Source organism: Perca flavescens, chromosome 21, assembly GCF_004354835.1.
Source record: "Perca flavescens isolate YP-PL-M2 chromosome 21, PFLA_1.0, whole genome shotgun sequence".
Lineage (NCBI taxonomy): Eukaryota > Metazoa > Chordata > Actinopteri > Perciformes > Percidae > Perca > Perca flavescens.
The window spans coordinates 17,885,169-17,908,161 of NC_041351.1; the positions used below are offsets into that span (position 1 = coordinate 17,885,169).

The following is a 22,993-nucleotide window of genomic DNA, read 5'->3' on the forward strand; positions in this document are numbered from 1 at the left end:
TAATTCTGCCGTGAATGCATCACGATTAGCACGTGCAAGAGTTTGTTGACCTCACGTAATTCCTAGCTCATAGCTCCACCAAACCTCAACCTGAGCAGAGGACTAATCTGCCCCGAGGGCCTTTCACTGTGGAGTTTGCATGTTCTGGTACTCAGGTTTCCTCCAACCATAAAGACATGCATGGTAAGTAACTCCTGCCATTGCACTTAACGTGGGGAATGGCATTACAACTGGAGTTGGTCCCTGGGCGCCAGACTATGGCTACCCACTGCTCCTAATTAGTTAGGATGGCTTAAATGCAGAGGATACATTACTTGTATGTGTAAAAATTTACTTAGTTAATAAAGGTATTATTATTATTATTATTATTATTATTATTATTATAATTATTATTATTATTATAATATTGACTTAGCTTCCCAATGCTAAAAGTTGACATCAAGACCTTCAATTCCTACCTTAGTAACTGTATATTAAATGTATGCATCTGTCTACAACTGCATTTGTACAGTAGGTAATTCTAATAATCTAATTTTCTGATGAGATGAGAAGAGCTATTGAAGGCAAGCCTGTACAAGTTGCACATACACACAAATTTACCACACAACTACATTTCACAATTGATGTGCCCACACAACCTGTCATGAAGAGCTTGTCTTTTCAGTGATGAGGAGGCTGTGCACTGGTACACCACAGCAGTATTCACATTTTAACTGTAACTGTAGTTGTATTCTCTATGCTCAGTACAAAATGTTTTGGACTGATTGCATTCTGCAAGGACATCGTGGAAAGAATTAAGCATATACCATAAGGACAATAAGGACAAATTAACTTATAATAATAAATGATTAATCTGCTCTGGTACACACAATGGAATATACTTTAATCCAATATAATTCTCCACCACTGTCTTTTTTTATCATTTATCACATTTATCTTTCGCTACCTGAGGGATTGATAGTAATTATATTGTGCTGAAGAGCAGGGAGCAGAATCAAATCTAATAGCAACCTTAAAGTATTTAACGATGTCTGTCAAAGCCCGAGAGTATTTTATTACATAGAGGTGACTTTTGGAAATTTTAAAATAGTTTGTGTCATCCGCAACATGCTCTTTTTCTGTCATTTTAATGGAGTGACAGAGAAATAAGACTGCAGGAAACAATGAGAATATAAATGGGTTTTTGAAGAGAAGGCTGCTTAGAAATCTGTCTGTGTTTTCACAGGACAATGCAGGTGTTATTACTGCGGAGTCACTCTGCACACTGAAAAGCTTAACATTGACCTTACCCATTGAAAATACCCCGATTAATCACCACCAGGTCTTTGCTGCGACTGACTTTCAATGTTCTTCTCTGTGTAATTTCGGCTACACAATGAATTTTAAGTCCATTTTCCCAACTGAAATATGTTTTGTAGTAGAAACACGATGATACATATTGGGTACTTCTGAATATATTGCTCCACATGGTGTGTTGAGAAGCCTTTCAAAACAAGGACCTTTTTGGGGGAATAGTTGAGCTAATCATGTTTGAGCATTTGTAAAAATAAATCAAAGCATCTAATGTGTACACGTGAATTGCATCACTCAATTTATTAAGATTAAGATTTCAGTCAAACAGATCTTTATCAAAGCACAAAACAATGCCAAACACTCTGTAGAGAACATACTGTATAGTCTGCTGCAGGGGAAAGAGGAGGCACCAACTATCCCTTAACACCTTATGTGTGAGGCCTATTTTTAGGAAGCAAAACATTACATTATTTTTCAGGTTTTACAGAGCTTTGTAGCGAGTTTCAGCTCATTGTTTTTGATTCACTCTCACTGCTCTCATAGCGTTGTTTTTTTCCAGCAGCAGGGAGCTGTTCTACACAACACTCTACCTGCTCAGCACCAAACGGCAGACAGACACAGTCACAGTTGACGACTAGCAGCTAAAGAGTCCCTGAGGAGTTGGTGGAAACCAAACACAGACTACTGTGCTAGTTTATGGTCTGCAAATTACCTGTTAATATTAGGGCTGTCAAACGATACATTTTTTTTAATCGCTGAATTTCTATAGTTAATCGTGATTAGTCACATTTTATCACATGATTAAAATAATATTATTTTGCATTTCAGAACTGTTTTTAAGTACATATTAACAATGGAAAGCAATTCTTACCAGTGTACATTGATTGGGAATCAAATGATTGCAAAGAAAGTGACTTTATGAACTTGATTTTAAGATTTGTATTTGTTTATTATTTAGTTATTTACTGTAAACAAAAGAAAAACGTGTGAATCTAGTCACACATTTGAATCTAGAGTCAATATTAGAGTTGGGTATTGTTTGGTTTGGATACCGGTGCTAAAGCGGTACTTTTAAAACGGTACCAGTGCCTTAACGGTGCCTGAACTGATACTTTTTAAGAAAGTTAAAAAAAAAGAAGGGTACTAAACAACAGTTGGTGACATTAAAGAACGGCATGTTTATTGCTAAGGCCATATGGTAAAAATTAAATAATTAAATAATAGGTAAATAATAACTTATTTCACTAGTAAATAGCTGTTGAATGACAAAAACAACCACCAGATGGGAAAAGGGCATTTAACAATAACTTTAAATGCACCACGATGCTGTAGGTTACCAGTTTCGTTGAATCACATCGCGATTAACGCGTTAATGCTGACAGCCCTAGTTAATATGTAATGGTACTTCTTTCACTTACAATGATTCGTCTCTGTAGAGCATAGGGGAAAATGAAACAGTTTTTAATTAAACGTCATTTACAAAGACATCCTAAAACACTGAAAGCTAATATTTAGTCACTAGCAACCTACATCTGTCCTCTGTCAAATACAGTTTCATTTTCAGCTCTGAACGAAACCGTTCTGGAGTTATTTAAGCAGTAGTCTGACGTGCGTTTTGTTTCATTCGTCCCTCCTGGCCTGGACGAATGAAACAGGCTTGGGGGACAAAAGAGACATCCAGTTTAAGCTATGTACACTTTCCACAACTTCAATGTTTGGCAACATATCATGAATGGTACTTCAGATAGGTGTTATTTCAGATAGATTACTGCAGGACTATACGTCTTGGTGAATGTCTGTTAACAACTCATTGCCGTCATCGTGAAGCGCATATCTCGCGGTTATGGAAATACCATGCACTATGCCATTTATATAGCTAGAATAATACATGTTTCCAAATATATAATGTTTCTATAGTGCAAAATGTTATTTCACTCTGTTCTGATGTGGGTAGGCCACCGCACATCCATATAAGTGCCCTTCATGACCCACAGCCCGTCAGTTTCCATAGGATAACATGGCAAAACTCGACCCCCCTACCTGATAGCCCCAAATACATTTACATCTTTCTAAAACCACTTTTCCATGTCTCACCTGCATAAAATATAGTATAAACATAGATATTTGTGCAACTACTTAGAATACATGGGGTTTACTGCCTGGTCCCGACAGCAACAATTGACATTTAAACCTATTTTGCTCCTAAACTAAAAAACTCTGACATTCCACACTGTAGGACATTTTAAAACACAAATTAATCTGTCCTATGACCATGACAACGGTACATGAAACAATAAATACAACCTGTCATTAAAAAATTACTGCATTAAACATTTTATTTACCGCACTCAAATTGGGTTCGCGGGTCTAACTTTGTAGCAGCATGACGTCATGACGCCAACTTTTCTGGGTCTGGTAGATCTTGCGTGCTATACGTTCTGACAAAATTTGACAGTTGCAACATGTATGGTTTTCAGGATAACTGCAATGTTTCATTCGTCCCTCGTTTCAATCTTCCCGGTTGTACCCTACACTACATCTGCATCTTAAGAGTTTGTTCATCTCAATGAATATCAGCAGCCCAGAATGTTTTGATTGCCAGAAACTGAAAATAGAACAAGTCAGCTGCACACTGTACTCCTTTTGTGTTTACGTCCCCATGAGGATTTAGCATGGAGAAACGCCAACAAAACCCCATCTCCCACATCTCTTCCTCCATGTTCCACCCTCCCTCAGCTCCCCGCTCCATCCTCTGTGTGTTTCCCTCACCACCGCTCCATAGCAACAGAACAACCTTCACTAAGTGCTGGCTAAGAGGTTCATGTTCCCCCGCTGTGCTCTTACCACAAACAATAACAGCCCAGATTGTTTGGCTGCCTCCATGACATTGAGTTTAATTGTGTTTCCGTGAAGGGGATGTTGCGCTCCGATAAGACTTTAAGAGACAAAAGCACCTTTTATTCGGGGTTCCTTGTGATTATATCCTCTGCTGTCACCATGACAAGGAAGCTCTTATTTTGGCAACCTTTGTCGAGATTTGATGCTGGAGGCCACCACAGTGTGTTAATATTTGGAATTGACAAAGCACTACTTATTTTTTTTTTTTTTTTTTTTAAACTGAATAAATCATCACCACATTTTGTTGGATTCCTTTAATGTCATTTTTTTTCTCTAGTTAACTTTTGAATACATGTCAGTCTCTTGGGAACTTTGGATTGTTGTCATGATTATTTATTTGCTCTGCCGGGACTCCTCTTTCAGTAGTTTTCCTCTTAAATCCGGTAGACGCGCAGTAGTGAAATACTGTAAAAACAAGACCACCTCAAGGATGAAAAGACCTTTAATAATCCCTGGAATAGCACATGACGTACATGTTGTTCAGTCTGTCTGCACACCTGGGTCCCTTTTTGTGCTCATAAGCCCGCACCTGCTAAATGGAGTTCTCTGACAGTATCAAGTTACAGTGTGTAGTATCGGGAATTTAGATTCACTAGAGCGAAAAATGACTTTCTTCTAGCTTGTAAAGGCTCAGAGGATGAAAAAAACCTGAGTATATTATTACGCAAATGTCTACATGCAATTTTGATGCTGATATGAGACATGAGCCGAAGAAAGATCAATACTGTTAGTGGGTTAAAAAAAATGCAGTTTGGTCCTGGCTGTGCAGTTTTATATAAAGTATATGCAAGAGAGGATGGCTTTGACAGTTGTGGTATACAAGATGAAATACTCCACCTGAATGCTAAAAAGAGTTATTTTCAAAACAAAGTTGCAGTTAGAAAAATAGGAAACAACACTGTATTTCAATCTGACATTCAGACCTCTTCCTGTCTGAACTTTTGACCTGCAGGACCTATCCTCTTTGCTTTGATGCTTGCCAGTGAGAATAAGGAAAGAGACCCTATTTATTTGAATATAAAGAGAAAAAAGACAAAGAGACCCAAGAAGGAGGACAAGTTGGATGTTTAATGATCTCTATGAATAATAGAACAACCCAAAGCATACTCAGCACCGGAAAAAATGGCAATTGTTCTCCAGTCCCTTTCACACTTTTTCGGTAGTCCTCCGAGACTTCCAAGCAATGGCAATATCACAGAATATGTAAATGATGTGAAAGATGTTTATGTTCAACATCCTTGATGCACTGTAGAGAATCAGTCAATTTGATCAGGACCGTTATGTCTGATTGGGACTGGAGTGAAAGTGGAGAAGAGATCATGATTAGTGACATGTTAATGTATTAAGATAGCATGGGCATGTGAGGGAAAGTTATAAAAGTAGTAAAACAAAGAAAAAAGAGAGGTAACTCCACACATGTCTAGGTGGCGCAGAGACAAGCTAACAATGGGAAAAGTGTCGATGTGGCAACAGCGGCAGCGTACAGTTGCGGTGATTAAAGAGAATTATGCAGGACCTGTAAGCCAAGCCTGCTGGTCTGATATTCTCTGCCAGGCGCAAATCTGGCAACTCTCCTGCTGGAGCAGAGCCGGCGTTCCAGGGAAAATAGAAGAAAAACAAGACTTCACTGCGGAAGACTCATGTAATTATTTATTCGATTTACTTATCAAATTATTCAGGGCGGAGGGAATCTGTAATCATTAAGGTTATCTTCCTCTGGCCTTTAATGGCTTTCTGCCTTTGAATCTGAGTGAAAGCAAAAAATAGTTTTTATGACTGTTGTTACATGAATATAAAGTAAATTTGCATATAAAAATACTTTAAAGACACCTCAGAAGAAGACCAAAATAGTTTTCTGCTCATTCTCAAAATATCTTTTACCTCATCACTGGTCTTTAAGCATCTTAACAAACAAAACCTCCCTCTGCGCTCTGCTGAGCAATAGAAACATAAATCCTTTGCCAGCTTTTTGACAGACTTGAGCTGCACACCCAGAAGCACAAATCATGTGTTGTGTGTTCACCTTTACTGCTACTGAAACTCACAGTCCATATTGTTTCAAATATACCCTACCCTATGTTCCCTAACCCGTGTTTTCACTGCTCTCTATAGAATATCAATTTGAAACAGTGAATCTTTGTGATAAAAGGGACAATTATAAGGGGATTAGAGAACATGTTCTGTTGGAGTTGATAGTGTCCACAATGTAATTCTGTTGTTTATTGTCAAATGAGCAGCTTCAGGCTACTCATCAATGAAACCACTGACTAAAATCAGGGTGCTCCAGGTTAGAGAGACTTATTCATGATCCCAAATAGTCACACATCTTGTTTTTCACAAGAAAAATGGAATTCTTCTGTTAAGTGATGTTCTGTGGATCATTGAAAACTTTAATTACTCTCATGGCTCGATGAAGGGCAGAGGCCAGAATCAAATATCTAAAACGCTGTTGGTTGGATTTCCATGAAATGTTGTACAGACCATAGACTGCATTGTTCAGACAGTCATTTATAATATTAACAGTCATATTGATCTTGATGATAGCCTGACTTGTTTTCCTCTGGGCCACCAGCAGGTTGACATTTGTGCATTTTGATTTTAAGATTCTTTTTTGGGGCATTTTTAGGCCTTTATTTTCACAGGACAGATGAATATGGAGCTAGAACTGTTGGATGGATTTCCATGAAATTTGCTTCAGGCAAACTAAACTACTAACTTTTCCTGTAGCATCATCATCAGGTCAACATTTTAATTTTCCCAATACTTTGGTTTATGTACAAATACCTGCAAAACGTATAACTTTCCCCATCTGCTTCAGCTGTACTGTGTTTAGTGCTAATTAGCAAATGTTAGCATGCTAACATGCTAAACTAAGAGCATTGTCATTGTGAGCATGTTGCCATGCTGGTATAACCAAAGCACTGCTGTGAATAGAATAGTCTCACAGTGCCACTAGTATGACTTATTTATTGGCTTTTCATTGGTCACTTTAAATGCATGGCTATCTGTATCAATGTACTTAGCCCAATCAACCATCAATCTAATTTTTCCTGTAATCGTGCACATAGGACTTGTTTTTAAATATGCTACTTTGCAAGCTCACTCCTTAACTTAATAGGAAGAACACAGAAATGCGTTACATATTGGAACAGACATTGTACCACAGAGTCAAAGTAAATGTTGCATATAGTGTAATGTGAGTTGTACTGTATACAAATCCCAACTTCATGTCTGCAGAGTTCTGCCATAAGGTGTGTCATACATCCATAATTATAGTATGCTGTAGAAGAAATCAATATAATTTATACCACTAATAGGAAACAATATAAGATGGGTGCTTTTCAGGGATGTATTACTTTGCATGAGCTTGAGTCATACTATCATGTTTATTTTATAATGCATACTTGGTATCCTAAGCAATACTCCATCCTGTAATTTTCCTTTTGTGAAGGAGCAACATGTTTAAAATGTTTAGAATGAATCCATAGAAAGCAATTGGGACACTTACACAAAACTAATTAGCAGCCCTCTAAATGAAGCTCAGCGTAAATTCTTAAAGGAAGACTTCATATACCTTTTCCATCACTCATAATGATCAGCTGTTTCATGGTATGTCACTTGTTAGTAGTAATCAGAGCAGCTGTGTCGTTATTAGTTAAACCAATCAGGGTCGGCCATTTGTCACAAGCCTATCACAGCTTGATATCCTGCTTAAATCTAAGTCCAGAGACTTATACATTTACATGTTTGTCTGTACAATAAATATGTTCATAATTGCAAGGAAGTCTCTCCTGATTAAATTGGACCATTCACCTCTTTGGGCCCTGTTATGCCCTTATTTGACATTAGACCTATGAGGTGGGTCATGTAGGATTGGTGGTGAATCACCATTCTGGCTGCTTTTTTTAAAGGAAAAGCCAGTGTAGTATATTTAGCTTTGGAAACAGAGACCTCAGTGTCTGTTAAGTAAATTACAGCAGACTGTGAATAAAAATGCCCACTCCTCTGACAGCCACGTCTGCTGTGATTAATGCCTGCTGGTAGGTGATGTCAGTGTGTGGTGCTACGTTAATGCGTCATATTCCAGGTCAATGGAGGAGATGCTTTGAAGCTACATGTAGGCTGAACCTTCCCTGACCTTCAGAGAATTGTTGACATCACCTTGCTTCTGCTGATTGATCGATTCGCTTATTGATTGATGTCTGTGGTTTAGAAGTTTGATTTTACATATTTGAGATAAGGCTGCATGTGCGTGCATGTTTTTGATTTATGGGCTTATCATCAAGGGTGCTGCATGTACCAGAAAAAAATATTAAAAAAATGCACTCATGACATTTTTAAAATCTCGTTTGGTGTAGGCATACAAACTGGTGAACACAAAAAGCATATGCTGGTATAAACTGGTATAAAATCAACTTTGTTGTTGTTGTTAAGCTGCTGTGTGTGTGTGTGTGTGTGTGTGTGTGTGTGTGTGTGTGTGTGTGTGTGTGTGTGTGTGTGTGTGTGTGTGTGTGTGTGTGTGTGAGTGAACATGTACGTAGGAGGAAGTTGGGAGTTGTGGGAGAAAGATACTGTTGCTTCTGACAGACATAAGAGGAGGGTGACTGACAGAGTTGAAATTGCTTGGGAAAGGATGTGAGGCACCTCCCATCCCCTACTCCCTCTCCCTACTCCCTCCCACTCACTTTGCCTACAGCCTTCTCTCGTTCAGCCACATAGTATGAACTAATGTGCTCTCTCTCTCTCTCTCTCTCTCTCTCTCTCTCTCCCTCTCCCTCTTTCATTGATATGATCTATTCTGTCTATTTCCCATGTGAAATAAACTCTTTCCTTTCTCCTTTTGTGTGTGTGTGTGTGTGTGTGTGTGTGTGTGTGTGTGTGTGTGTGTGTGTGTGTGTGTGTGTGTGTGTGTGTGTGTGTGTGTGTGTGTGTGTGTGTGTGTGTGTGTGTGTGTGTGTGTGTGTGTGTGTGTGTGTGTTTGTTTGTAGCTATGCATCAGGCCCTGGACACACTAAGTGACAGCACAAGTTCCACAACGGCCAATGACCTGGATCTCATCTTCCTCAAAGGCATCATGGAGAGCCCAGTGGTGAGAACAACTTTATACTGTAAATGTATGAGGGTGTGGGTGTGTGTGTGAGAGACATTCAGTAAAGGACATATGGACTGTGTCCAGTGACTAATACAAGAGTAAATGAGAAAGGACTTTAATGCAACTAAATGACAATTACATCCCAACAACACAGGCTAGTTATATTAAGTTGGCTCCCAGTTAGTTTATCAGCTGCATACTTGAGGATATTTTATGCATGCAAATTTGCAATTTAAATGCATTTTGTAAAATGACAATACAGTCTTGCATTTTTCCTTAACATTAAAAGTTGATTTTAACATTCTCATTTGCATGTGCCATTTTTCAGCATTAACACTGACACGTAATGCATGACAAATCATTATGTTTTCAGAGATTTGCGTCCATTATGAGAAGCGTTATTAAAATGATATTGCAAAATGGAAACCCCTTATCACATTTAAAATTCAAATTTCAGCTTGCAATAACTATCCCAAAAAGACAGCTAAATTGTTTAAAACTGAAACTGCTTCATTTTTTTCTCATAAGTTAAAAATGCAAATTAAAGAGGCAATTTATTTTCACTCTGTTATTCTGCACAGGCAGCAACATTCAGATGAGAACCCAAATGTCAAATAGCGCCTCCCCTCTTTGCTGCTTACCCCTATCACTGACAATACTAATATTAAAGTCTTTGGGTCATTTCATTGAAGTTCAAACTTAGTGGGGACAAAGGAGGCAAATGGCTGCCATTAAAGATTGCTTGCCTCCTTATCTTCTCCCAGTTACAGAGAATGTAGATGTATGTTTTTAATAACCGGCACAGCAGAAAGAGCTGGTGATGTTGTGATCATGGCCAAACTTCAACCAAAATAATACACACCCCTGGCTCATGTAACTGCTGCTGGTGCTCCTAGCTTGGTGAACCCGTGGGCTTTCTATGAGGTCTGTGATGGATGGATCAGTTTATTGAATATGCTAGTATATAGAGGTTGGGTCATATAACAATATTTAACACAGGGAAGACTTTCTTTTTAAGAGACTGTCAACATTTCAATCATTTTAACAAGGAATTACAACATTTTTACTGCCAATCAGAGCAAAAAAAATTTAAATAGCACTTAGTGAGCAACACAGTTACCCTTGACATGTCTGACAGGTTGAAGTGCAGGTGGAGCAGCAGCCCCTGTGATCAATGGAGAATCCAGGAATGAATGACAGCCATTAGGTTTTAAACTTCATAATTTTATTTTACAAACAAAAGCCTGTTTGAATGCTTTAGTTGAGGATATTTATTTAATTTATAATACTACAGAATTGAAAATGCCTCACTTGCACGATTTTGATATATAGAACCAGCTGCACCTTGTGCAACACTACTGTGTTGCACAAGGTGCAGCTCACATATACACCACTAAAACACCTGTTTCACAGCACTAAAGAAGGATTAAAAGGGTTGCCGTATTACCTAGACATACTTGATATACATGCATTGTTTTTGTCCACAGCATGTATATCTGCAAGAATGATCAGGATAACTTTTCAAATCAATATTGCATTTTCAGAGATTTATTTTGGGCAGTTAAGTTGCCCAGACAGTGGATTAAAGCTTGTCCTGGATGGAAGTAATCAGTTAAAGTAAAGTTATTCCAAGAACCCTCAGACATGCCTGGCAATTGCCTTTTGTTGTTTTGACTGGGAGTTTCATAATTGATGGCAAATCAAGTCATGTCCTGATTCAGCAAACAATTTCTTCTTTTTGAGCATTGACATCCACCTGCTATTTTTCCATTATTTCAGTTAAATTGAAGTGTCATGAGCAGTGAGTTTTGGATACTTAAGATAAACCAAACATGGTACATGTTGCTTCTTACATTCAAGACTTGGTGAAAATCCAACTGATTCCCTAAAACACAACAAAAGTACACGTCTTGCATATAAGAAGCTATTTAAATGCATTTCCTTAGTTCTCCTTATGAAACCAAACCCAACTAGTTCTCTGTATTCACATGGAGGAGAGAGATTTGGCTGTTACAGAGTACAGCTTTTTGAAGTGAAGGGAGAAGAGCGAAAGAGCTTAGCAGTCTCTTACGAGTTTCCTCCCACTTTGTCTTTCTCTAGTGTCTTCCCCTTCCTCTTCTTGCCAAGAGCACAATTTGACACAACTTTTAAAAGTGTGGACTTTTTCAAAAGCAACAGGAAGAGAAGTAAAAGGTCTACTGCTGTGCACTGCAATAGTACACAAGGAAACAAGTAGAGATGCAGTTCATTGAAATTCCTTCTCTGCCTTTCCTTTATGGTGTCAACAGTCATTAGTTTGGATTACCACATTTGTGATTCTAACTTTGCACAGTCAGTGTTCACTGAGTTGCACTGATGGAAGGTGGAAGCTGTTTGAGGCCATGACATTTGTCTGTCCAGGGAGATAAATTGGTCTGCAAGTTATTTCTTAGAATCAGACAGAGCCAGAGGTAAAACACTGTGCCGTCTCATTCAGTAATTCAGAGGCAGTTCTGTTCAGGAAATTTGGAGATGGACTATCCACAGGGAGCAGAACGATGTACTGCATCAAAAGCAGAGCCTCTTTTGCTCCCTTCTCGCCCTGTCTCTGTCTCTGTCTCTGTCTCTGTCTCTGTCTCTGTCTCTGTCTTTGGTTTCTTTTCCACTGACTAGTACAGTGCCCGTTCAAAATATGCCTGTTTGGAACGGGCCGATTGCTTTTTATTGAGTTTCCTCTTAGTGAAATGCTCTGAGTGAATTTAAGCTGGGCTTTTATTGTGAAGGGTAGAAATGGCTTTTTATTGAGATTCCTCTTAGCAAAATGCTCTGAGTGAATTGAAGCTGGGCTTTTATTGTGAAGGGTAGACACGGAAGAGCCAGCGTTATGGCAGCACTTGTTTTCACATATAGTAAGACACTAGTGTTTGTACTGTATGTCTGAGAAGGTTCTTGATGGATTCCCATAACAGATTAATCTGCTAATGCAAGCTATGAATAAATTATGTCAAAAGGATTTCCTAGATGACCCCATGGTGGATCTATAAAACATGCTTATCTTTTTTTTGGACATAAATAGTAGTTTTATCTCTTTAAATGTAACCAACTGATATAAAGTGGTGTCAAAACAGACACATGCCTCAGAGATTTTGTCCATGGCTCTCAAAACAGTGTAATCATATAGCATAGCATCCATGCTGGCATGGGCCAGACACTGACAGCTTGCTCCAAGTTACAAAGAATTCTGCCAAAACCCCAAATGAGCAAAGTCCTTCTGCTGCATCACTGCATGTTCTAGTCCATGTGCAAATAACTTTGTCTATGCGGGTATGTATGCTGTCCTTGTGTCCTTATGTGTGCAGAATGCGTGTACTAAAGTGCATATGATGATTTGTGTGTGAGGCTCTGTGCATGCAGGCATTTGTGAACATCTGTGTATGTTTTTGTGTGTATATGTGTGCGCACCATATCCTGTCTCTCTGCGGGGATTCTTCCTCTCTTCCTCAGCAAACAAAGTTTGCTGTCGTCAGTCCCACCAGACAAATCCTCTGTGGGATCGCTTTACTTTGTGGTTGTTTAAATATTTACTTGGTGTTAAGTCGCAAGTTGTGCTACTGTAAATGATAGAAAAGAAATTGATACATATTTAGGTTCACAATATGGTGTATAACATAACAGAAATAGCCCAAATCAAAATGTAAGGCCCTGATACAAAATGCACAAGGTGGGAAGGGATAAAGTTGTTCTGTGACCCTGCACCAGAGATGTGGAAGCCATATCCAATAATCACAGACCTCTTTGTCCATGGCAGCAAAGGAGGAGAAAGTGAAAATGAATGTTCCCTGAAATATTGATGTTTTGCAGCAACACATCGAAGAAACCTACGATTTGACTCGTGAAGTTTGTGCTTAGTTTTCTTAGTCATTGTGTTTTTAATTGCAAATTTATGAGTGCAAGCTGTGTGTGTTGCTCTCAACAGGGGTTGGATGCAGGTGGCTGTTTTTGCCATTTGTTATCGTGCACTTTTCTGTGTTACTGAATCAAAACAAACCTCATCCCAAACAAACATCCCGCAGTCAGAAGTCAGAAAACATTTGATTATAACTCAGCAAGGTGCATTAACTCCCCACTGAGAAAGTGCACTAATGGAACTAGATGTTATAGATTCCTGGTAACATTTATGTACTGCAAAGTAGAGGCAAGGCTATCCGTAACGTCTGTTTTTTATTCATTAAATCCCAGGCCCATGAGCAGTTTGAGGAACCCAAGCTGGAGGCTGTGAGGGAGAACAACATGGAGCTGGTCCAGGACATCCTCAAGGAGCTCAACCCACTCACAAACAGGAGCCAGGCCGCCGACGAGCTGGTCCGCATCCTGAAGGAGCCGCACTTCCAGGTCTTGCATCTCACAGCCAACCATAGCTTTAATTAACAGGCACTCAGGCTAAACCTTTGATTACTTTTTAAAAGTGATGTTCACGCTTAATGATGCATGTTGTGCTCGCATGGATTAGATTGATTCGGGGCTACAGTATGCGTTTCAGTCTTTGTGGTGTCTGTCTGCACAGACCAGAGCGAGAAGACCTGATTTGTGCAGTATATCATGATTCTATTATCATCTCACGAGTGCAAAAAGCCTATTTGTCATTGTCATCATCAGTGTTTGTGTCACCTTGCTGTCCTTTCTCACAGTCCCTTCTAGAGACCCATGATTCAGTGGCATCCAAAAACTACGAGACACCCCCCCCCAGCCCCTGTTCCTTCATGGACGCAGCCCTCAACAACCAGCCCGTTCCCCCAGATGCAGTCAGGATGGTGGGCATCCGTAAGGTGTCAGGCGAGCACCTGGTAAGTCTGCTCGGTTAAGGAGCAACCCATTGTAATCAGTGAGGCAGGAAAGAGCCCTCCTGTAAATTGTGAATAGATTGAACTCCTCAATAAATGGTATGATTTGTGTTTTTGGAGCAGCACATGCACTCAGTATAATGAGATCTTTTTGTAGCATTGTTAAAAGATAAGCAAGTCAGATTTATACTGCCTTGTAGCACAACATAGGGGAGATTTATCTGCAGCATCTTGACAAGTTGATTAATACCAAGGCCTCAGTTGTAACTATTGTCTTCCTTTCTACCCACGCATTGTGGGGTAGGCTTCTGAAATGTCATTTAAAGGAACACGCCGACTTATTGGGACTTTATCTTATTCACCGTAACCCCCAGAGTTAGACAAGTCGATACATACCCTTCTCATCTCCGTGCGTGCTGTAATGCTGTCTGACGGCTCCAGCGGCATCAGGCCAGCACAGAACATGCAGGTGACTGGTTCCAGTAATCCTACTGCTCCGAATAAGTGACAAAATAACGGCAACATGTTCTTATTTACAGGTTGTGATTTGTAGAGTGACAGCTAGTACAAAAAACAACATAACATGAGACACAGCCATTTTCTAACCGTAAACAAACCGGGAACTATATTCTCAGGCGGAAGAATATAGTACTTGGGCGGAGTGATATGCTCGCAGCAAGCCTGTCTGAGAATATAGTTCCCAGTTTGTTTACTGTTAGAAGATGGCTGTGTCTCATGTTACGTTGTTTTTTGTACACACTATGACTCTACAAATCACAACATGTAAATAGGAACATGTTGGCGTTATTTTGTCACTTTTGTCACAATTCGGAGCAGTAGGCTAGTTGGAACCAGTTACCTGCAGGATCTGTGCTGGGCTAAGCTAATGCTAAGCTAATGCTGGAACCGTCAGACAGCGTTACAGCACGCACGGAGATGAGAAGGGTATGTATCGACTTGTCTTACTCTGGGGGTTACGGTGAATAAGCTAAATTCCCAATAAATCGGCGTGTTCCTTTAACCTTTAGCATGTAGGAAGTTACTGGTGCCACAAAATCTAAATTGTATCAAAGCTAAGAAAGCATAAGTTGAGCATAAATGGGACGAATAATTGGAGCACTGACTGACTGTAATATACCCTGAAATTTATCTTTATTTAAGCCTAAATATCTTAGTGGAACAGTTGAAACAAGATATTGCTTGTTCACAACACTCACCTTTACCTCCACCTACTTGCCTTTTAAACTGAAGATTTACTGAAATAGTTCTAAAGGAGTTCAAATTTGTGTTTGTGTGATATAGATTTTCTGTTTTTCGTGTGTGTGTGTGTATGTGTGCGTGCGTGCGTGTAGGGTGTGACGTTTCGAGTGGAGAGCGGCGAGCTGGTGATTGCCAGGATCCTCCATGGCGGCATGATTGACCAGCAAGGTCTGCTTCATGTGGGTGACATCATCAAGGAGGTGAATGGCAAGGAGGTGGGCAACGACCCCAAAGTGCTCCAGGAGATGCTGAAGGAGGCGAGCGGCAGCGTGGTGCTGAAGATCCTGCCCAGCTACCAGGAGCCACACACACCAAGACAGGTCAGCTTCATATTGCGCTTCACATTTGCACCATTAGACAATGTTGCAACTCAAACCAACCACCCAGCAAATAATAATAATTGGAAAGAAAGATACTTCAATGTGTAAAAATCTGTTTGTGAGAATGGATGCATACAGCTTATTTCCCTTTCGCGCTGGTTTAGGAGAGTTACCGCAACTCCTTGTGTTTGAAATGTCTTTGTGATCTTCCTAATTGAATCTCACACTCTTTCAAAGTCAAACACATTTTTGATCACCCATCCTAAAATAGATAATGTACAAAAAGTTCTGATTAGTTTGAAAGGATACTGTCATTTTCATCAGTAAAGTTAAGTGCCACCCACTGTCCTCCCTGGCATTCTCGCTGCTGCCCGTAACCTTGTATGCTTTGCCAAGAATCATGGATCTAATGCTATTGCGGGACACTGTAGATGACATTGCTTTTCAGTTTTGTCACTTATCCAAATGTAGAGTAATTTTCTGCTCATACATAATGGATCAATAATTGAAGTCTTCAAGAACAAGAAAGGGAAAAAAGGATGCCACAGACAGCTCATGACACTGCAGTCCTTGTCCTTTTCATTTTGTCCTTTCCGTCCATGGTCGTAAAGTTCACATGAGAAAGTTTGCGGGCTCAATCAATCAATCAATCAACAGTTATTTATGTATCATTTTACAGCAACCAGCAGGTATCCAAAGGGCTCGCAAAAAGTGCAAAAAAAATATTTGTAGGAAATTACTTCAGCCGATGTTTCATAACAGCTGAAAGAATCATGTTGTAGTCGTGGCTCATCTTGGGTTATGCTAGCTAATGAACGCTAGCTTTCTAAGAGCCAGAGGAGACTAGTCACACTGACAATGTGACCCATTTTAGACTGCGGGGAACTAGAAGGGTTATGTTGCCTGGTGATGCCAATAGGATGGGTGGATATAGCACATCGGAGGACACAGTACATGCAGCTCGAGATGTATTGGGTACAAGGCTCTGTGACTGATTGGTCTCAGCAGAAGAGAAGAGGAACACTAGAGCTTGATGAAGCCGTGCCAAATGAATTCCTTACACTAGACCAAAATATACTAGAACATAATTTACAGGAAAATGATCAAGAGAGGGTTCATTTGCTTAGGATCATCAGCACAGAAATACATGTATTTGAAGCATATTATTGAAAAGTGAGTTTTCCACTGGATGAGAACTGATTTTTAGCCGACGAGCTATGTCGGTCAGTCGGTCAGACCACCACTTTGTCCAGACTGAAATATCTCTGTTGGATGGATTACCATGACATTTTGTACCGACATCTACAGGCCATTAAGGATGTTTCTTACTGACTTTGGTGATCCCCTGACTTTTCTTCTTGCACCAGCTAGGTTGACATTTGTGGTTTTGAGTGAAAATGTCAAAAAAACTGTTGGGAAAGAGCTCTGCCCTGGCCGTGCCACTGTTTTCCTATGGGGATAGCAGAGGAGACAACTCGGAGGAAGTGCTACCCAAGGCGTGGCACACCGCTCCAAATTGCCACCGAGCACTGCACTCAAAGTTCAAATTATTTCAACTTTGACCTTGTTGCTGCTGAACTTTTCTAGGCGCAACTATGAAAGGAGGTTGCCTGAAAAAATGATGACGTATACCTGAATTGTGGTTTACTTTGCTTGCCTCTGTGTGCACAATGCTCTGTGTACTACCTTATGTTTTTACCTCAGATCATGTGTAGGCGGCTTTAGTGTTTTTGTATTATTCTTTTGGCTTTAAATTAGCCGAAATCAGATAATTCCCTCAGTCTGTCGAAGAACTGTGTAATCTTTGAAATGCAATGAAAACTATACCAGAACTGGAATTGGCAGGTTTACGTATGACAGTAGCTACTGTATACAGTAGTTGTAAAAAGCCGTTTTTTTCTGTTCTTGTAAGACCTGTGGTAATTGAGGGCAGCAGCCATTTCTTTGGGTTATTCACAGTAAAGAGTGTGTTCTGAGTCATTGCTCTTTCGAACATTTCACAAGGTGCATACTTTTTCCTGTAAGAAGACATTTCTACAGTTCCAGACCTTTGCTTTGTGAAGCCAGAGTGTACAAGTGTTTAGTTTTCCTTTTTGTGGCACCAACTCCAGATATTGAAGTGCCTAATTAAACACTTAATCGGCTATCAGTCCGAGATATTAAAGAATGATTTGGCTGTGCTCACACAGTGAAGTGCTGTGTAGGTGGATGAATTGCGATGATTAGAGTTGTTCGCAAAAGTTCTTGCTGAATGTAATCCAGCTGCCTGTGTTTCACGCCTTGAGCTTCGCATCGCATGGTGACTAAACTCATCTGACAGCTCCCCTTAGCCATTTGAGAGAGAGAGAGAGAGAGAGAGAGAGAGAGAGAGAGAGAGAGAGAGAGAGAGAGAGAGAGAGAGAGAGAGAGAGAGAGAGAGAGAGAGAGTCTGTCCACTGTGTACTTACAGAGGAATGAGACACAAACAGTACAGTAAGGGCTGGCAGCCTTTTTTTATGTTCATGCATCAGTTCAGTACGAGAAAAGGCGTCAAGTGCAAGGGGGGGATGGGATGGTTGCCATGGCTACAGATTTTGGCTCTCTCTCTCTCTCTCTCTCTCTCTCTCTCTCTCTCTCTCTCTCTCTCTCTCTCTATATATATATATATATATATATATATATATATATATATTTCTTTATTTCTTTCTTTCTTTCTTTCTGTCTGTCTGTCTCTCAGACTCCTTGTCCTGTCCGTGGGGGTTGGGTTTGGTTTATGAGCTGAATCCTGAAGCCTTGAGATGTCGGGAAAGTGAGCTGAGAGATGGAGTAGGCTTTAAGTGTGCAAGGCTGTTTCATAGTGACGGACACTTGCTCACCCAATCCATCTACCACAGATCATGTACTTTTCACACACCACACCAGAGGTATTCCTAGGTATTCATTCCCACCCTGTTTTTTCTATTAAAGCTGTATTTTCCATCTGTCTGTTTTGACATCCATTACAGCAATTAAATTAACTGACACCTTCCCTCTTTTCAACATCTTTATCCATTAAGGCCTTTGTAAAGTGTCACTTCGACTACGACCCATCCCATGATAACCTGATTCCCTGTAAGGAAGCAGGGCTTGGCTTCAACAGTGGAGACATTCTTCAGATTTTCAACCAGGAGGACCTCAATTGGTGGCAGGTCAGTACAGCCCAAGATATTCAACATTCCTATTCATCAATTGACTGAAGAGTTTGTATTCGCCGGCTTGTTAGCTTGTTCCCTCATTCTTTGTGTGTTTGCCTCACAGGCCTGCCACATAGAAGGAGGCAGTGCAGGTCTTATACCAAGCCAGCTGCTTGAGGAGAAAAGGAAAGCGTTTGTGAAGAGAGACCTGGAGCTTGCTACCACAGGTACACTGCTCAGCAGAGATGCACTTCTCAATATGCAGATTGGACACAGACTCCTCGCTGCACAAACACACAGGCAACAATGACAACATCTGTTCCTCTCCATATCATACAAGCATTTCATCTGGCGCCGGCTGCTTATCCTCCTCTCACATCTCCAGTATGCGACTCTGTCAGTGAGCACTGGAGAACTGGTAATGAGCATCGGCGTGACTGAGGCGGCCTGATCCAAACTGCTTCTTATTAAGCCGCAGTGTCTGACATTCACAAAGCCCTCAGGGTTGATTGAGGAATGGTGATAAGACCCCCGTAAATACAAACCTGATGAATAATCATCTGTTCTCTTATGGGATGCGGGTGCTCCTTTTACATTTATCTACTTGGTGCAGAGTCCTTAGCAGCAAGAAAACAGGTGGTGAGTCACAGCCAGCAGCATGCCCTTCACTTGTGGAGGAGAGGAAGATGACAGCCCAACTGTACTGCCCTTGGAGCCTGGGAAGGACACATCTGTCGGCTATCACACTTTCCACATATTATACCAACTGAGAGCACGGTTTGAATAAAAACTAGTTGCTTTTTTTTTTGGATGGTGAGGTCTGAAATTGTTGATCATCCAATTCATACATTAAGAAAAAACACTTCATAATTTAGCGCTCTGGCTGTAAGGTGCACACAGTATTTGGTGTCACAGCTTGATGGGTTGAATTCTGACATAATAATGAACAGCGGCGCTCATGTTTGCTTCTGTTTACGTCTCTGTTCATAAGACGTTCTCCCCCCATGGGCTACAGTAAATAATCTGCCATATTGGACAGGCTGTCAGCAGATTGCGTAGTCACAGGTGTTCTCTGGCAGCAGACTGCTTGCATAAACTGATCAATATTGGTGCACAGTGCCACCTAGTGGGATCGTCTCCCTATAGCCTTCTAATACTGGATTTATGACCCAGCAGTGCTTTCAAAGACATTTCACCTTGATAGAACATCATTTTGACTCTGTTTAAGTGGCAGAAAAGTGCCAAGATTGAAGCCTTTTAAGTTTTGTGTGTTTCTGTCTGTCTCAGGTCCTCTATGTGCTGGGATGGGTGGTAAGAAGAAAAAAAAGATGATGTATTTGACTACCAAGAATGCAGGTAACTGACCTCACAAAGTACAGCACTGTTACATCTTTTTTTATTCTGTACATCTCCTTAATTACTGGCTTCTGATTAGAATTTGATCGCCACGAGCTGCGGATATACGAAGAGGTTGCCAAGGTCCCGCCCTTCAGGAGGAAGACACTGGTTCTGATTGGTGCGCAGGGGGTCGGCCGTCGCAGTCTGAAAAACAAGCTGCTGGTGTCGGATCCCCAGCGCTATGCCACCACCATCCCCTGTGAGTGCAGCCATTCATCATCACTCTAAACCACATACAAATTCTCTTCATCATCTTGGTTTCCAGTCTCTTATTGTTGAAGTTGGAATTCTTTATTTATATATATATATATATATATATATATATATATATATATATATATATATATATATATATATATATATATATATATATTTTTTTTTGTTAATTGTCATATTTAAAAAAAATTTAAATATGACTATTTGTGTTTGTATCCCTGATTTTACCAGTTAGGGTGTATTTATTTCTGCCTTTTTTTTTAATCCTTCAGTCACCTCCAGGAAACCGAAGGTGGATGAGAGGGATGGCCAGCTGTACTCCTTCATGACCCGCAGCGAAATGGACTGCGACATCAAAAATGGTCGTTTCTTGGAGCATGGCGAGTACGACGGGAACCTGTATGGCACTAAGATCAACTCTATACATGAGGTGATAGAAACAGGAAAGATCTGCATCCTGGACGTCAACCCACAGGTAGAGGCCTTCAGTCCTTGCTTCTGCTCCTCTGCCATCTGAACTTCTATCCATTTTTTGTGTAAAATTCAATATTAAAACAAATGATGTACATCTCATTGCTACTAAAGTATTTTCAGGCTCAGCGCATCACTAGTATTCATCTAAAGGGATCTCTTAATGATCAGCATTATTCACTGGAAAAACTCTGCTACTCTTATTTACAAGCATTAGCTTAATACATTTGTAAGATGAAGATGCTATAGTTTTATTTTACACATTCTCAGCTTCATAATTGCGTGCGCGTTTGAGTTATTCACACTGCTTGCTATGCAGTGATTGTAAAATGTCTCACATGCATTTGTTTTCCTCCGAAGGCTCTTAAAGTCCTGCGGACGTCAGAGTTCCTGCCCTATGTTGTCTTCATTGAAGCCACGGATTTTGAGGTTCTCAAAGCTATGAATAAGTCAGCAATTGAGTCAGGAGTGGTTACAAAACAGTTGACGGTAAGTTTGGGTTTTCTGAAAGGCCCTCATTCATCTCCTACTATGACAGATAAGGTCATACATAAACACACAGTTTGGAACAGTTTTGGTTATTTCACATTAACGATTGCTGTCTCTGCTGTTTTGTCTGTGCTCTTCTCGATGGGTTGATTGTGAATTATATAAAAACTTTAATACTTACTTATTTATACTTTTACTTTAATACTTTGCATATTTAGTCACAAATGTAATAAAAGAAAATAAATATATACTTTTAAAAGCACATTTTCAGGCCTGCGGTCCTACATTTAGAATCAACCAAATAGTAACACGTTGTACCCTGAAAGAGTTGGGCTGAAATGCATCACATGAAAGCTCATTTCATTAGTAATTAGAATACCAAATGTGTTTCATTTACTCAGCATAGCAAACAAGAAAGTTTCATTTGTACCATTTCATGTAAACTAATTTGATTTCAGTTGCGCCCCAATTTCACAGTTTACTCTTCCATCCAGTAATTGCCTGCTCATTGTATTTATTTTCACCTAATTGTCTCTCTGTCCTGCGCCATTCCCTGAGATGCTCCCTATACAGGACTCTGAATTAAAGAGGACGGTGGACGAGAGCGAGCGCATTAAGCGGGCCTATGGACATTACTTTGACCTCTGCATCATAAACGACGGCCTGGAAGCGGCGTTCCGAAGTCTACGGTCGGCGCTGGAGAAACTGTCAACGGAGCAGCAATGGGTGCCTGTCAGCTGGGTCTTCTGAAAGTCACCGAGATGGCTCACCAGCAAGGTGCCAGGGCCACAGGTCGGAGGTCCGGGGACGGTTCGGTAGCTCCAGAGGGGCTGCCTCCATGCAGTCATCGGTGGTGGAGGTCTGTAGTGAAGGGCCAAGCGTCATTATTTAGTGCAAAGGACCAGCCTCATGTAGAGTGTTTTTTTGTACAAACCTATTGTTCCTCTGTTGAGACTTATGTCAAGTTGTACTATATTTGTCAGAATTGGAATCATTTTATCGATATTTTGTTGAGAAGGATTTAGAGTTGATGATGAGGTTTAGTGCAATAGTGTGAGTGAGTGTGTGTATGTTATCATGAACGTGGAAATAGACTTAGGGTAAAGAATATGTATATAATATGCAGATAACAGTCCTCTATTGAAGGTTTTTTAGCCTTTCCTACTTTATGTAGTGTAATGTTTACATTGGATTGGTAGGACAGATTGGTGACGGGAAAGATACCAAATGTCATATTTGTGATAAAAACTCTATATTTTACCATTTGATCATGATTGTTTGTGTTCAGAAATGTGCTTTATAATGTGCGTCTCTTAATTACTAATTTAAAAAACGAACAGCAATAGATAATTTTAAAGAAAAACCTATACGTGCAATACATCTACTGACACACAAATGAACACAGACAGCGATGTATACATTAACACATATTGCATTACAGTCTCTTTTTGTTTTGTTTCCTTGTTAATGTTGATTACATTTGTACATCTGTTGTCCTATGCTGGTAAAGCGTCTGGTTTGTTTGACAGTGAGAGGACCCAGCGAGTGTCCGACGACTGCCTGCTTGATTCTGTTGGAGTTATA

At 40.2% G+C, this 22,993-nt stretch overlaps 1 protein-coding gene across 2 annotated transcripts in view; it reads left to right on the forward strand.

Annotated features, from left to right (window-relative positions):
• Window positions 1-22,669, forward strand: part of mpp2b (MAGUK p55 scaffold protein 2b) — a 38,015-nt gene extending 15,346 nt beyond the window's left edge. For both annotated transcript variants that reach the window (XM_028567857.1, XM_028567858.1), the window contains 11 exons: window positions 9,180-9,280; window positions 13,502-13,654; window positions 13,951-14,106; window positions 15,456-15,683; window positions 18,719-18,850; window positions 18,960-19,062; window positions 20,123-20,191; window positions 20,271-20,432; window positions 20,722-20,924; window positions 21,281-21,409; window positions 21,983-22,669. In XM_028567857.1, coding sequence (XP_028423658.1) covers window positions 9,180-9,280; window positions 13,502-13,654; window positions 13,951-14,106; window positions 15,456-15,683; window positions 18,719-18,850; window positions 18,960-19,062; window positions 20,123-20,191; window positions 20,271-20,432; window positions 20,722-20,924; window positions 21,281-21,409; window positions 21,983-22,159 — 1,613 coding nt within the window. In that variant the 3' untranslated portion in view covers window positions 22,160-22,669. The remainder of the gene's footprint in view (window positions 1-9,179; window positions 9,281-13,501; window positions 13,655-13,950; window positions 14,107-15,455; window positions 15,684-18,718; window positions 18,851-18,959; window positions 19,063-20,122; window positions 20,192-20,270; window positions 20,433-20,721; window positions 20,925-21,280; window positions 21,410-21,982) is intronic.
• The last annotated feature ends 324 nt before the right edge of the window (window positions 22,670-22,993 follow it).